This window comes from Nipponia nippon, unplaced genomic scaffold, assembly GCF_047370975.1.
Source record: "Nipponia nippon isolate SJK-2023a ecotype South Korea unplaced genomic scaffold, ASM4737097v1 scaffold_9, whole genome shotgun sequence".
Lineage (NCBI taxonomy): Eukaryota > Metazoa > Chordata > Aves > Pelecaniformes > Threskiornithidae > Nipponia > Nipponia nippon.
Genome location: NW_028262413.1, coordinates 520,541 through 534,025, shown reverse-complemented (window position 1 = coordinate 534,025; position 13,485 = coordinate 520,541). Strand labels below are relative to the sequence as shown.

At 37.6% G+C, this 13,485-nt stretch overlaps 2 protein-coding genes across 8 annotated transcripts in view; one reads left to right on the top strand and one right to left on the bottom strand.

Moving 5' to 3' along the window:
• Positions 1-9,184, top strand: part of LRTM1 (leucine rich repeat transmembrane protein 1) — a 115,766-nt gene extending 106,582 nt beyond the window's left edge. The window contains exons 5-6 of the mRNA XM_087744707.1: positions 5,168-5,764; positions 8,751-9,184. Coding sequence (XP_087600833.1) covers positions 5,168-5,764; positions 8,751-9,184 — 1,031 coding nt within the window. The remainder of the gene's footprint in view (positions 1-5,167; positions 5,765-8,750) is intronic.
• CACNA2D3 (calcium voltage-gated channel auxiliary subunit alpha2delta 3) overlaps positions 1-13,485 on the bottom strand; it is a 458,323-nt gene that overhangs the window by 67,499 nt on the left and 377,339 nt on the right. The gene's annotated exons all lie outside the window — the stretch shown is intronic.

Sequence of the window (13,485 nt, the reverse complement as noted above, 5' to 3'; positions counted from 1 at the left end):
ACTCAAGCGTTTCTTATGTCCTGTCATCTTTGCTTGCACAGCATTCTGACTCATAGCTGGAAAGGATAAGATCTTTCTCCATGACACAGAACTGTATTTTTTTAAGTGCCGGTTAAAGGGGGAGAATTTTAACAACAGACATACGGGCTGTTTCACTAACAACTATGAATTATTTTTTGTCCTGAACCAAAATGAAGAGGAGTCTGCATTGCCTGGAGTTGCATTTAGGGTCTTCAGCAAGAGCTTAGCTGTTTTGCCAATCTGGAGACACACATGAGTAAGGAGAAAGCACACGCTATTTCCCTGTAAGTGTCGCAAGTTTTAATACCTTCCCACTCAAAAGCATAAGGAAAATAAATCTAATAAAGACGATGTATAGGAATTGTCTGCTGTGGTCTTAGGAATGTTTTTTTTTTATATAATCATGTCTGCCTGGACTCGATATACAGGGCAGTGGAGTCCAAATGCTGTAGCTTCTAAATATTTGAAATATTTCAATTGTTTCCTTTCTGCTAGAGTTTAATTAACGTAATGTTCTCCTGTAAAAGAGACGATTCTTACGCGTACTACTCCTTTTAAAGCAGAAGGCAGTAACTGCTGCAACAAAGTGTTTGCTGGCAACGCAAACACGGACCGGCCCCACCAGCCAACAGGGATAGGGTATTAGCGCATTGGGCTGCCTTGCTATTTGCAATGGGAAACATATCTTGTTACAACAAGGCACAAGTTAATTTAAGCAGTCACAATAACACAGTTGCTGCACCACATCAGACAACTGAAAGGAATCCTGCTGGTTGTTCAAGGCCAGAAGTAGAGCAGATTTCATGGTTATTCTGTTTCTGGCAAAACTCTACCTGTGTCACAACTATAATTTTCACCACATCAGACTTCTCTGTCATAACCAAAGTATTATTACTAATAAATGGGAATAGGACATGGATTATAGGTTGGGGAAACTTCTGTTTACAAAACATGTGCATTCAGAGTTCTCAATATAAGGAAAAAGTAGCCACATCTACATGAAAAGCAAATCGACAGATTTAATCATATGTTCCCAAATCTGAACTCGGCATGAAGATTTAAAAAAAAGTAATAACTTCTTATACCACAATTCAGAGTACATAAAACAACCTCTGCATTATTGTTGGAACCGAACCTCCCACAGTGCTTAACTTTCAATGACCTTGTCCTACGAACATCTCTTTAATATGGCGCATGCTAAAAATAATACAATTATAGTAGCAAAGACTTACCTCAAATAAGAGAGGCAATTAAGAGACATTCTTTAAGCCCTCTGCTAGATGACAGAAACTGCTGTGGGAGCTTGTAAGCCCACCTGGTCAGCAAACATTAGTTAAGAAGGAAAAACAACTTAAAAAAAGAAACCCTTTGAATTCATGAACCAAAATAAAATTTTAGATACCAAAGAGAATGTAAAAGTCTGAAAAAGTCTTATTATACTAGAAAACAGTAACATAATAGCTAGTACCTCCTGCAATATAATCAAAAGTCATGAAAAGGACTATCATTCATACAAGGGATGAGTTATTGCAAGGACAGAGGGATGTCATCTCACGCAACAAGTACGTGACCTAAATTTGTTCTTTGAAAGAGCAAGGCAGAGTATCTGCAGTTAGCAAGCCTACAACTTCTAGGGACGATGATTATTTTATAACAGCCCTTTTCACATTTAGTTCTGTCTTCATCAAAATGATTCACTCGTACTATTTAAGATAGATCTGTTTATATGTTTGTATAAGCGTGCACATACCTGTGTTGGGAAAGGAAACAGCAAATAAATGTATTCTGCAACAAAGGTTAGAGAAGCTTTTTGCTTTAACCCGACATTCATTTAAAGTACATTACAGCTGATCTTTAAGCTTATCTCCCTCTCCCTTTGTAAAGCTGGAGCTATTTAGTGTGACTATGGTACCAGGTAATCTATGTCTACAGTATTCCTCTACGCTAAACTGCACTTTCATCCGGTATCAGGCTGATCTGTCATTCATCATGAGTGTCAAGGACAGCGTGGTCTGCCATTTGCAGCAACAAACCTCATATCCTCGAGATGAACAGTCACGTTTACTTTACGGAGCGCCACTTGTTCGATGTTCCCCTTCGCCGCTCAGCAGTATCCGCTGCTCCTTCGGGTATCTTGACTGGTGTCAGAAAGAATTCAGCAAAGCATACAACAGTAGCAGTTACAGCTCTCTCTTGTGGGTCAGGGTGGCAGAGATCTAAACAGCTTTTCAGTAACCAAAAGGTAGCTATGGAGAAGATGGGGTTACTTTCTTCACAAGGATGCATGGTGACAGGACAAGAGGTGACAGACACAAGTTGCTTCAAGGAAAACTCTGTCTGGATGTAAGATAAAATTATTCATGCTGAGAACAGTTACACATCGGAGTACGTTGCCCAGAGAAGTGACGGAATCTCCCTTGCTGGAAACATTGAAGTCTCAGCTTGACAGGACCCTGGACAAGCTCCTGTAAGAGCCTGCTTTCAACAGCAGTTTGGACCTGATGATCTCACTTTTCTGTGATTCCTTCCATGGGATTGCCTATAGCATATAAATTTTGCCCTAGAAAGTCAGCTTTCTGTGATCTTTTCAAAGGCACCTAAAAGCAGAATTTGAACCCAAGAAAGCTATGTCACGTGTAAGAACAGGTCTGAAAGCTTTTGATTGCACAGCTTCCCTCTCCATAGGACAGCTAACAGATGGAGTGATCTCATGGCCATGAAGGACTCTGTTATACACCAGATCTCTCATTCCTTTAAACACCTTTGAGTTCCTTCGTAGTCAGAAGTCATTAATCCTTTTATTGTTGTAGATGGTACAATATGAACGAGTTACACTGAAGAAGTAATAAAGAGACGAGTCAAGGCACCATATGAACACACGAAGTACAATTTTAATATCATCTGCCATTTCTTTGCAATATCTTTGAAAATAAATTTGTTTGGTATTCTTGGTGACCATATCAGTATGTACGCCATTTTTATGGAAGGAGCCACCAGTCCTGTGCTCCCATGCAAGAAAATCCTGTCAGCACAACTAATGGATGTCAGATGAACAAGCTTAGAAGAGCAAACAAGTGCACTGTCAAAACCATGTCATCAACCCGCAGGCCTATTTGTAGTGGTATTATACACTCCACTGCCTCCCGTCACAGCCCAGGATAATCAGAATCCATGTTCAGAATCATCTGATCTTGCAAAAATTGACACAGCATAGCTAACAATCCACCAGAATTCAGAAATTATACTGGATTTTAAAAGGCAGCTTTATTTTTGTGCCTCACATTTGAGGCAGATTAAATAAATCAAAAAGGCAGGGCTATCAGGTCATTATTTGTATGTTACAGCTGTCCAGTTCGGAGCTGACAGACTCTCTTTGCAGGGCCTGTTGACTGATGAAGAGGCAGAGTAAGTCTCTGCGAGTCATAAATGCATGGGGAGGGGCGGGGGGAAGACTGTGATAAAGAAAAAATCAAAGGTTGATGGAGTAACTCACTAGAAATAGTTGCACTTCTACACAAGCCACAGATACCATGTAAAAAAAAAAAAACAACCAACAACCCACAGAAAAGAAACTGGATGAGCACATTACAGATTTGAAGTGGGAATCAGAACAAAGTGTTTGTTACTGTTCTACGTCAGGAAACTGGACCGAATCTTCTGCAAGGTGAAGAACAAGCAAACCAGAATGAAAGGTGAGATATTGAAGCATTCAGCTTAATAATGAAATTTTTCTGTTCTCTAAGCATTTCCTTGCCAAGCAGTGTTTATTTTAACTCTACATCGGAAGCTGTGTCTCAGTGTCTGAAGCCAACTGTTGCAGAACAATGTAATGATCTGAAAGTATTGCTTACCTTGCTTGCAGGAATGCCGAATTCTTTCAAGCGAATTCTACAATGCAGAATTCAGTATTGCAGAAGACTATGTATAATTTTAATATAAATAAAATTTCATTTTTTAGTTAAAATTAATGAGTAGTTTGTGACTTAAACTGTAGTCTCAAAATAAAACTTTCATTTATACATTTGTCATATTCAATGTTATAATCATACACTGTTATTCCTTTAATATGGTATTCCCTGTTACTAATGAATGTTGATCTCTATAAGTCAATAAGCAGTATGTCCTCCTTTAATTTCCAAAGGTTTCAAGTAGTAACTAACTAAAATATTTTTTTGTTTTGAAATAGTATAAATTATTTGAGGCATCTCAAAAACAACGTTACAACAGGATTTATCATTCTGACTTTCTTCAGTCAAAGAAAATCTAATTATTCAACATCATCTGATTTTTTTTTTTAAATTTCATGCTGTGCATATGAACACAGCTTTAAGCAGCACCTTGTTTTCAAAGTAAGATCATTAGCAAGATATGAAAAGCAAAAGCTATTATTTTTTTCAGTCAAAACTGACCTGAACATCAGGGAGCAGAAGATAATTATAAATACTAAATATTACTAAGTACTCCTGTCAACTCATTTATCTTTTTAACAGCTTCTTGATAAATGTTTGCTGATTGTGTAGAGACTTGTATCCATGGGAGTTACAGCTGGCATTCAGATAAGGAAATTAAAGCAATAAGTATAAACACAGATATTTTAAAGGACAAACTTACAGAACCTGGATTGCTGAAAAAATACTGTTAACTGTTTTTATAGCAATGTCTTTGAAGCTTGTCATTCTTTTGATCGCACATTAACTTAATTCTTTTAAGGTAGTACAATTAGTAAAAACAGAAAAATAGAAGTTCTACTTGCAATTCTTCTGACACAAGATGGCTGACACAAGTTGTTACCACCACAGAAAGAGAAACATTCCAATCTAATAATTTTAGAAACTGTCGCATTTCCTTCAAGCATCACTGCTCTGCTGATGGCAAATCATCCTGAAAACCATTTGTACTTAAGATAAAGCCATGGGAAGTACTTCATTTTAAGACCATGGAAGCACTAACTCATTCTGCATTATAAAAGTACCTCAATACTATCTGTAATTTACTAATGTATTGTAAAAGAAATGAACTCTCTTTGTGCTATCCACATTAATGTTTATTACGGAGCTGTATATCCTTAGCCCGTGTTAACTACCTTATATTGCCAAAAGACAAACATTTTAAACTAATTTTAAATCTTCTTTCACTTGTGATACAGGTAACTGGCTTTTGGTTTTCAGTGTCATCTTGTTCAGATATGCAGCTCATGGATGTCCCAACAAATGTCTGTGCTATGCAGCTTCAAAGACCGCAGACTGCAAGAACAGAGGATTTACTGAAATTCCTGCCCGTTTACCTCCTGAAATTCAGATACTACAGCTGCAGAATAACCATATTTGGAGAATCAATCAAAATGCATTCACTGGAACACCGTTGCTCAAAATCTTAGACTTGTCTAATAATTCCCTCTCAAGTTTGGCACCAGGTGCTTTCCAAAAATTACGGTATCTACAGGTTCTAAACCTAACCAGAAATCTGATTCATTATATAGAAAACAAGACTTTCAGTTTCCTCCCGCACCTAAAAGAACTGGACTTGTCATCCAACAGCATTATACGTTTGCCTGAGACTTTTGGAAACAGCACAGGGAATATAACATTGCTGTCTGTGAAGCATAACAAACTTCAGAAAATGGAAAGAGTTCTGCTGGAGTCGCTTCCAAACCTGAAAGTGGTTCTTTTCAAAGATAATCCCTGGCAATGTAATTGTAATGTCTTCGGCCTGAAACTGTGGCTGGAGAGCTTTTTATACAGAGGTAAGGAATTCTTCTCATCACATACAAAGCACATGAGAACACTTAACCAGCACCTAACTGATCTTCACTACTATGGCTTAACAATTTACCCCACACCTTAGATCAACCCCTCAAATAAGCACACTAAAATATATTCTTATGCATAGCTCAGAATATAGGTGCTTTCATAAATACAAGTGGCAAACTAGAATCATGGAGGAACTTTATATTAGCACAAAGAGAGAAACTATACACACACAATCATATAGTATGTACAGATACATTCTGGAAATACATATGTGTAGTGTGGTATGCCTATATATCCAGATCTATATATATAAAACAAGTATACTTCTGCACATACACTTGCTTTAATTCTACCAATATATTTTTGCTAGAACCCAACCTGCTGTTTAAAAGCTTTTTACCTGATTCATAAGGGTAAACATCAAGACAGATATCAAGACTAATTTAACTTCAGAGAACTCAGGATTCTAATTCCTTTATAAATTATGACTTGGTAGCTCTTAATATTTTAAGAATACTTTACCTAAAAATGTATGTTACACCTTGGACAAGTTTACTCTTGCCTAGTATTGCTTCCTAATTGGTTGTTAACCAGAAGAAGTACTAAATTCATTGACGATTTCCTGACAGAAATGTCCAATGCCATCACAAAAGGAAAAGTGAATTTTATAAATAAAAGTAGTCTCATATTTTTGTCACACCTGCTTTTAAATATATTCATGAGTTATGCTGTAGAAAAGAGAATATGATTTAGTTCTAAAGGAATTAAGCATTAAAAGGACTTAATTTCTTTCTCCCAGGAGGTATGTTCAGACTCTCAGAATTCAGAACAGCAGGGCAACTTGCTTTTCTCTAAATCAGGCTTTGATGTTTGCATGTGATCAAACTACTGATTACCTATCTGTATGTGGAAGTGTCATGGAGCACGTTGCAAAACTGTGCATGTGAAGATGGCCCATGTTGCCTGTGATGGAATGGACTGCCATTTTCAGGCATCAGAACTCCACAGGCCAACTGGAAAACTGTACTGGCTATGCAGGGACAAAATTAATACAGGAATAATACAGGAATAGTCTCTGCGTGAGGTAAAGCCACTGCCAGAAGCAACCTATTAGAAAAGACAAAAGAGTAAACTCCTCTCAGGCTGAAAATCTTAGTATTTTGGATTGGTAAAATATTACATTATCCCAGGGCTTTAGTGGTATTATGCTGCAACCATTCCCTACAACAAATTTCAGCAGCGGTTCTGACTGCTCTGTGCAGAAGAATGTAATGATCCAAGATAAACATAGCAGATTATCTTAATTACTCTGCCAGCAGCATAAGTATTGTAATTTATTTCAAAAAACAATGTTGTTTAGAAATTCAGTGATGCCCTTCCATCTTTCCAAACATTGCATAAATTACTTCAATGAATTTTTAAGTTCCGTATCACTTCATTTTAGCAACAAGTTTTAAAGGAAGCCCAAATACTATGTTCTCTTCTACGTTTGTATTTCCCTAAAATTACTTGTGTGAACCACATGAAGAAAAATTAGTTACACTGCACATTAATCTTTCCCATTACTTATATTGTATACTTAATGATAAAATAGTACCGTGCCCCCACAGATATTTCTTGCAAGTCCCAACAAATCATTGCTAGAGATGGAACGCTGTCTGAATTTAAAAGTATTGACAGTTGCATCCAATATAACTCTAAAAGATTTCAGTATTTTTAGCTGAATGCAGCTCAGGCAATTGACATTTGATACGTACTGGTAAACAGTTCTAGAGAATGCTTCAGTTCAGGTGGGGCTCCAGTCTTCTGTTCCGAGCACGCATATTTAGTTACTTAAAACCATAGAAAGATCACAGTTGCAGGATTTGGAGTTTTATCTATATCCACATTCAAACTAACACATTGGAGGTGTCTGGAACCACGCTTTGGGTTTGGCTATTAAAGACCAAGAGACAAGCTGCTATGCTCCTCTCTGTCTTGGAATACCATCAGTATTTGTGAGGCGGTCTCCAGATGTCAGTTTGGGTCCATCTGTATTCACTACCTTCTCGGACAAAGTCTTTTCAGGATGAAAATTTCTATGCCTGGCTTTAGCTGAAAGGTTGATTATTTTGGATAGAGAAGAGGAAGAAAATTCAGCTGATTTGATTAGTTAATTTTTAAAAATATGTAAACATTGGTTTTGGCCTTGTTGACTCCTTGACACACTACACCCCCAAAGCCATGGTGTACAGACTAATTAGAAACCTGAAGGCTACGCTCGGTCTGTGTTCCTCTACACGCTGAGGAACAACTGCGTGATTTACCAGGACTGAGGCTTCCTACTTCACTTCCCGGTGTACTAAAAACATTCTTTGGGAGAGAGCAGAAGCGGGCTCTAAGCAATCATGACACTTACCATTTGAGCAGGGTAACAGATTGATCAATCTTAACCCCTTTAGATCTCTGCATATTTTCTTACCATGAGCCTTGCTTCAAAAAATTGCTCACGTATACATACAACTTTGCTTCATTACAGTTAGCGTATGATATCAGAACAATGACTATTTCATGGAATATATCAATCAAGTGGGAAATCTTTACTAAGTATATTGTTTCCATTTCTCTTTATAAAAAGAAGCAACGGTATGAATTCGAATGGAATGAATTTGCTGTTAACAATACCCTTGTTTTCATCTATGACTTAGTTCTTACTTCTATACCACGGTTGTTTTTTACTTCTACATCCATAAAATCATAGGTAACTTAATTCCTGATGAATTGCTTCTTGCAAATACTCTCTTATATGAGCATTAAAGTGTAATAATCTCACCATTGATCTGAACTGGAAAAAGAACTTAAAGATATAGTTATAAATCTTTAAAAGTATAAAGTCCAAGGTGATGATAAATTTACTCCAGGTTTCTCTTAATTTTACATTAAGATCATTCAGAAACGACCAAATCTTAAGACCATAAATCTGTTTTTTTTTTTTTTCAGGAGGAATAAGCGATGGCATTATCTGCTCAACACCAGGGATTCGGAAGGGAAAGGACCTCCTCAAAGTCCCCTATGAGCTGTTTGGGGCATGCCCTCTAACGACTGCTCACGTTCATCTGGCTAGCGTTCACCACCACAGCTCTGAGCCCAGGAGTTCTCTGAAGCATGCCCATCACAACGAACAGGGGGAAAACAGCCGTTCCAACTGTGAACCCAAACCAAAGCCAAGGCCCGTTAGTTTGCGTCACGCAATCGCCACTGTAGTAATAACTGGAGTTGTCTGTGGAATTGTGTGTCTAATGATGTTGGCAGCCGCTGTTTATGGCTGTGCCTATGCTGCAATTACTGCTAAATACCACAGAGATCATTTGGCCCCGGTCAGACAGCATGGGACTCCTGAGGAAAAGGAGCCATTTGATAGTTCCCTGGCTTGAGTTACTTCTGTCTTTGGTTTCTTGAAAATAAAGCCCTCGCTTCAGTTAAAAAGCCTGGAATCTAAATGGGATTGATTTAATAGTAATTACTGCCTTTTTTTTTTTTCCTTCCTTTTCACATTTTTACAATTTAAATATATCTATTCTTTGGAATATATATTAAGACTTTATGTAGAAGAATGTATGTTCATTTATATTTTGTGTATGTATATTCTGAAGCCACTATTTAAGGCTGAGTGTTTGAGATAAGCAAATCTTGATGTAGCCACTTTAAAGTACTGCATTCTCCATTACTAGCTCTTGATGTAATATTAGTACAACACACGAGTTATGGTGCAGCTACAGTCAGGAGCTGACATGAGTGAGCTTTCTGCAAAGAAAAATACAAAATAGCTACAAATGACTGACTCTGTTTTAAGATCTTAGAATACCTGGTACGTATCCAGAAATACAATTCACAATCAGTTTTAGAACCGGCCAGTCTATACACTGCCGCTAATAATTTAAACCCATGTTAAAAAATTTCCAAATACATTTTTTCCACCTTCCCATCTGCCCAAGAAGACAACAATTAAACATTACATCCGTTATCTAACTTAGAAAACAGAAGCACCTTGTTAGCTATCACCTATCATTCTTAAATTACTGAGGAAGAAAGAAGAGAGCAAATGCTGCAGAAAGCAGAAATGCCGCACTGTTTCACATACAACCACTGAAATGAGCACACATATACATATAGCATATATGAAGAGACACTACCCGTTCTCCCGCTGGCATACGTGCTTGCCACAGACATTTCTGAAGCTTCTTATTCCCAAATCCACACGCAAGTGTTCCATTTTGCAAATACCCTGATTGCAGATGCAGCTCCCATCACAGTGCTGCCCTTCAGCACGGAGGATAATGTAGCTGCGTGTTTACACGTTCTCTCTCACAGAGAGAACGTTCAGCTGAATTCATTCAAGGGTCCACCCTAACTTTCTGCAGCACAGTTTTGCCATCAGAGGAAAACAGAGCCAAAACCATTTGAGTCATATAAGTTTAGAACAGAAAGAATATTTTTAATGCGCAGAAGTATTTTTTAAATAATTCTTAGAAATTATTTCAAGGCAACTAACAGAGATCAGCGACTCCATCTACCTTTTCCAAGACTAGATAAAATACATCTAGGCTATTTGTGACAGATGTCTAATGTGTTTGCTAAATCTCTCCAGTGACAGGGTTAAAGACCTGTCTAGGTAGCTAATGCAGGAATCAACTGTGCATAGAGTCTAAGAGCTTTTCTTAGCATCTATCCTAAACTTTTGGTGAAAACCTTGCCAGTTTATTCCATTGGGCAGAAGACTTGAGGACAACGGCTGGGTAACAGTCTGAAGTAAGGGCAAAAGGAAGCTGTGTCGTAGCATTCAGAGACCCCCACTCTCCCTCCAACAGATGGATTCCAAGATCAAGTTCTACAGCTACTCTAATAACAGCCTCAACTGGGTAATGGGCCATAGGGCAGGAGTCATGCAACCCTTGCTCTTATCTACTTAGTAACAATCGCAACCTAAATATTAAAGCTCATTCCTGCATCTGCAGTTACTTTCATGCCCAGAGAAAATCAAGCATCTCCATCTTAATCTAAATCTAGCAGACACTGAAAACAATCAATTACTGTCTGTTCTTTTTTTTTTTTTTTTTTTTCTAAACTGCTAAGTACTTCATATCATTATTAGGCTCTCTTCATTCTTCTCTGTCCTGAACTAAATAAACCAAGCTGTTTCAAATTTTCCTGTAAGGCCACATTCTCCAAGCTTTCCCCCCCCCCCCCCCTGCATTCCCTGGAACCTTTTCAGTTCTTCTACATTTTGTTTAAAATACGGTACCCTAGACTGGGCACATTACTTCAGCTGAGACATCATCAGCACAGAATTTTTAGAATATTTATATTCGGGCTTTTTAATTCTGATCTCTTGGTGATGTATCTTAGAAGCAAGTTTGCTGTTTTTCCTTTTAAATATTCGGTAAAACTTAATGAATAATGTATTTTCAGAGCTAAGTCATTTTAGTGTGTAGAGCTACATTTTCTCCTCTTTTATCCATTTATTGCAATAACATTTTACAAAGCAAAACATAAAGTTTTTCAGATAGAGAAGACTGAAGTAGTACAGGATAGGATCTTATTGCCCATAGGCCAAATATTAGTTCAGAGCCATGCCAAATCAGTGCTTTTCTGTGGTGCCAACCTAAAATAAGCACACTTGTACTCAAGCTGCAGATCCTAAGATGAAAGCTAATAAACCTCTGACATCCGGAGAGGTTTCACCCACAGCGTTTCTAATAGGCTGATACAGTGATGCAGTTTCCATCACAAGTAAGTGCACACTTCCAGTATCTTCAAGCAAAGGAAAAACAAGAACCGACTTGATATTTCCTAGTCAGGAATAACGAGAACATCTTCCTAGTCCTTAAAAAGCAGTCCTATCAACAAAAACCTTTCAGGCTTTCCTTACTGTAGGATGGGTACAAAAAAAAAAAAAATAGGAAAAAAGTGAGGAAGAGGCAATGAAGGGCACAACGACATTTAAAGAAACTCCTTCCAAGTCACATTTAAGATGCTTTGGGGATTTTCATGCACACCTAAGGCTGTAAATTGATATGCAGCTCTGCCAGAAAGCAAAGTATTTCATATTTCCATTAGTTCACTCTGCTATGGGAGTAGAGCAAGCCAATCCATGCAAAATCTGATTTATACTTTCTAACTTGCTGTTTGCTAAAGAAAGAAGAAAAAAAAAACCAAACACAACAAAAATCCCAACAAAAAATGCCAAGGAAATTTTTCATTTAAGGTTTATAAGACTACATATAATATTTACAAATGTGTTTGCAATTCACGAATTCCAGTTATTTATGATGATAAGCTAATAGCAGACATTCAACAGAGAAAATATTGAGTCAATTGCTTAAATTAACAAATACAAAATTTTTTATTTCTCAGTAGAGGAAAGAGAACGTTTGACTACTGAACAATACAGATGAAAGGCAGATTTTATTGTCCATAACAATTATTGACTACAACAAGCGGAAGACTGGATCTAGGGATTCCCCACAGAACTGCCCTTAATTTGTAAAGCTTAGCAATGGACATCTGCCGCTGAAATAAGTTGTCTGCACAGATTTATTTTTCAGATAAAGGTTCCTGAGAAAGCTTTGTGGTTTTTCCAGCAATCTCATGAGAGGTATTACAGTGAGCACAGTATTTTTTCCCAATCTCTGTGAAAAACACTCTTCCCCCAAAGTCAACAAAAATATCAGGACACACTACTCTGCAAGGTATTTGCAAAGACAGAGGAAGTACACATATTGTTGTATTCCTGTCTTTCCTATAGAGGCTCACCACATTACTTTGCTTTCAGAAAAAGCAGCTTTCTAAAATTTCAATTTAGAACAGAGATTAAAAACTACACTACGCCAATGTTCTTTACAGAAAATGTCTCCTATCTATATTGAAAGAAACAAAGCTCAAACTGAAACTTTGCTGCTGAAACTGAAACTGCTTCCCACGTGTCTTTCCATCCGGAGCTTGCACAAAGTCAATCAAAATTCAGCTTCATTATTCCCTAGTAATACAATGTCCAAACAAAATCAGGATCCCTCTTCTTGAATATCGAAGCAGAACATTTAGTGACATAATACATAGCTTATCTATCGTTAACAAGATTTTAAAAATGCCAACTGTTGCCTACTAATAACCACCTCTCTTTGCTGGCCAGAAGACAAAGACAGACAGGCTTTAGTTAAGCACCCAGAAACTATGCCTACTTTTACAACTTTGATCTTGGAACTTGGCTGGCAGTGGCATGGTAATAATAATCAGAAGAGAGTCTTGGTACTTCATGGGTTTATAGTACCTGAAATGTGACTGTATACTCCCCAGATGAGACGGGCAGCAACATCAGTCATCTGGATGTGGCAGTAAGCCACAACAGGGGAGAAGGAGTAGGGATTAGAAACCCATAATAAACAAACCAACGACTACATACTTCGTAACTATCTCCAATGAAATCTGCGGTTGCTCACTCTCACTGATTAGAGAGGGATCCCCCAGTGTTTTAGGGCTATGTATGCTATATGTTGAACTTTTTGCATAAGGCTGCCATCCTCATTTCAAGACATAACAAACACATGAGAAAACACTGTTAATATCTGGAAATATAGTCTAGTGGGGGGAAAACAAATTAGTTAATCCACAATACTTAAACTGGTATTAATGTATTCATATACTACGTACTTGCACCTTCATACTTGCACCACATTAT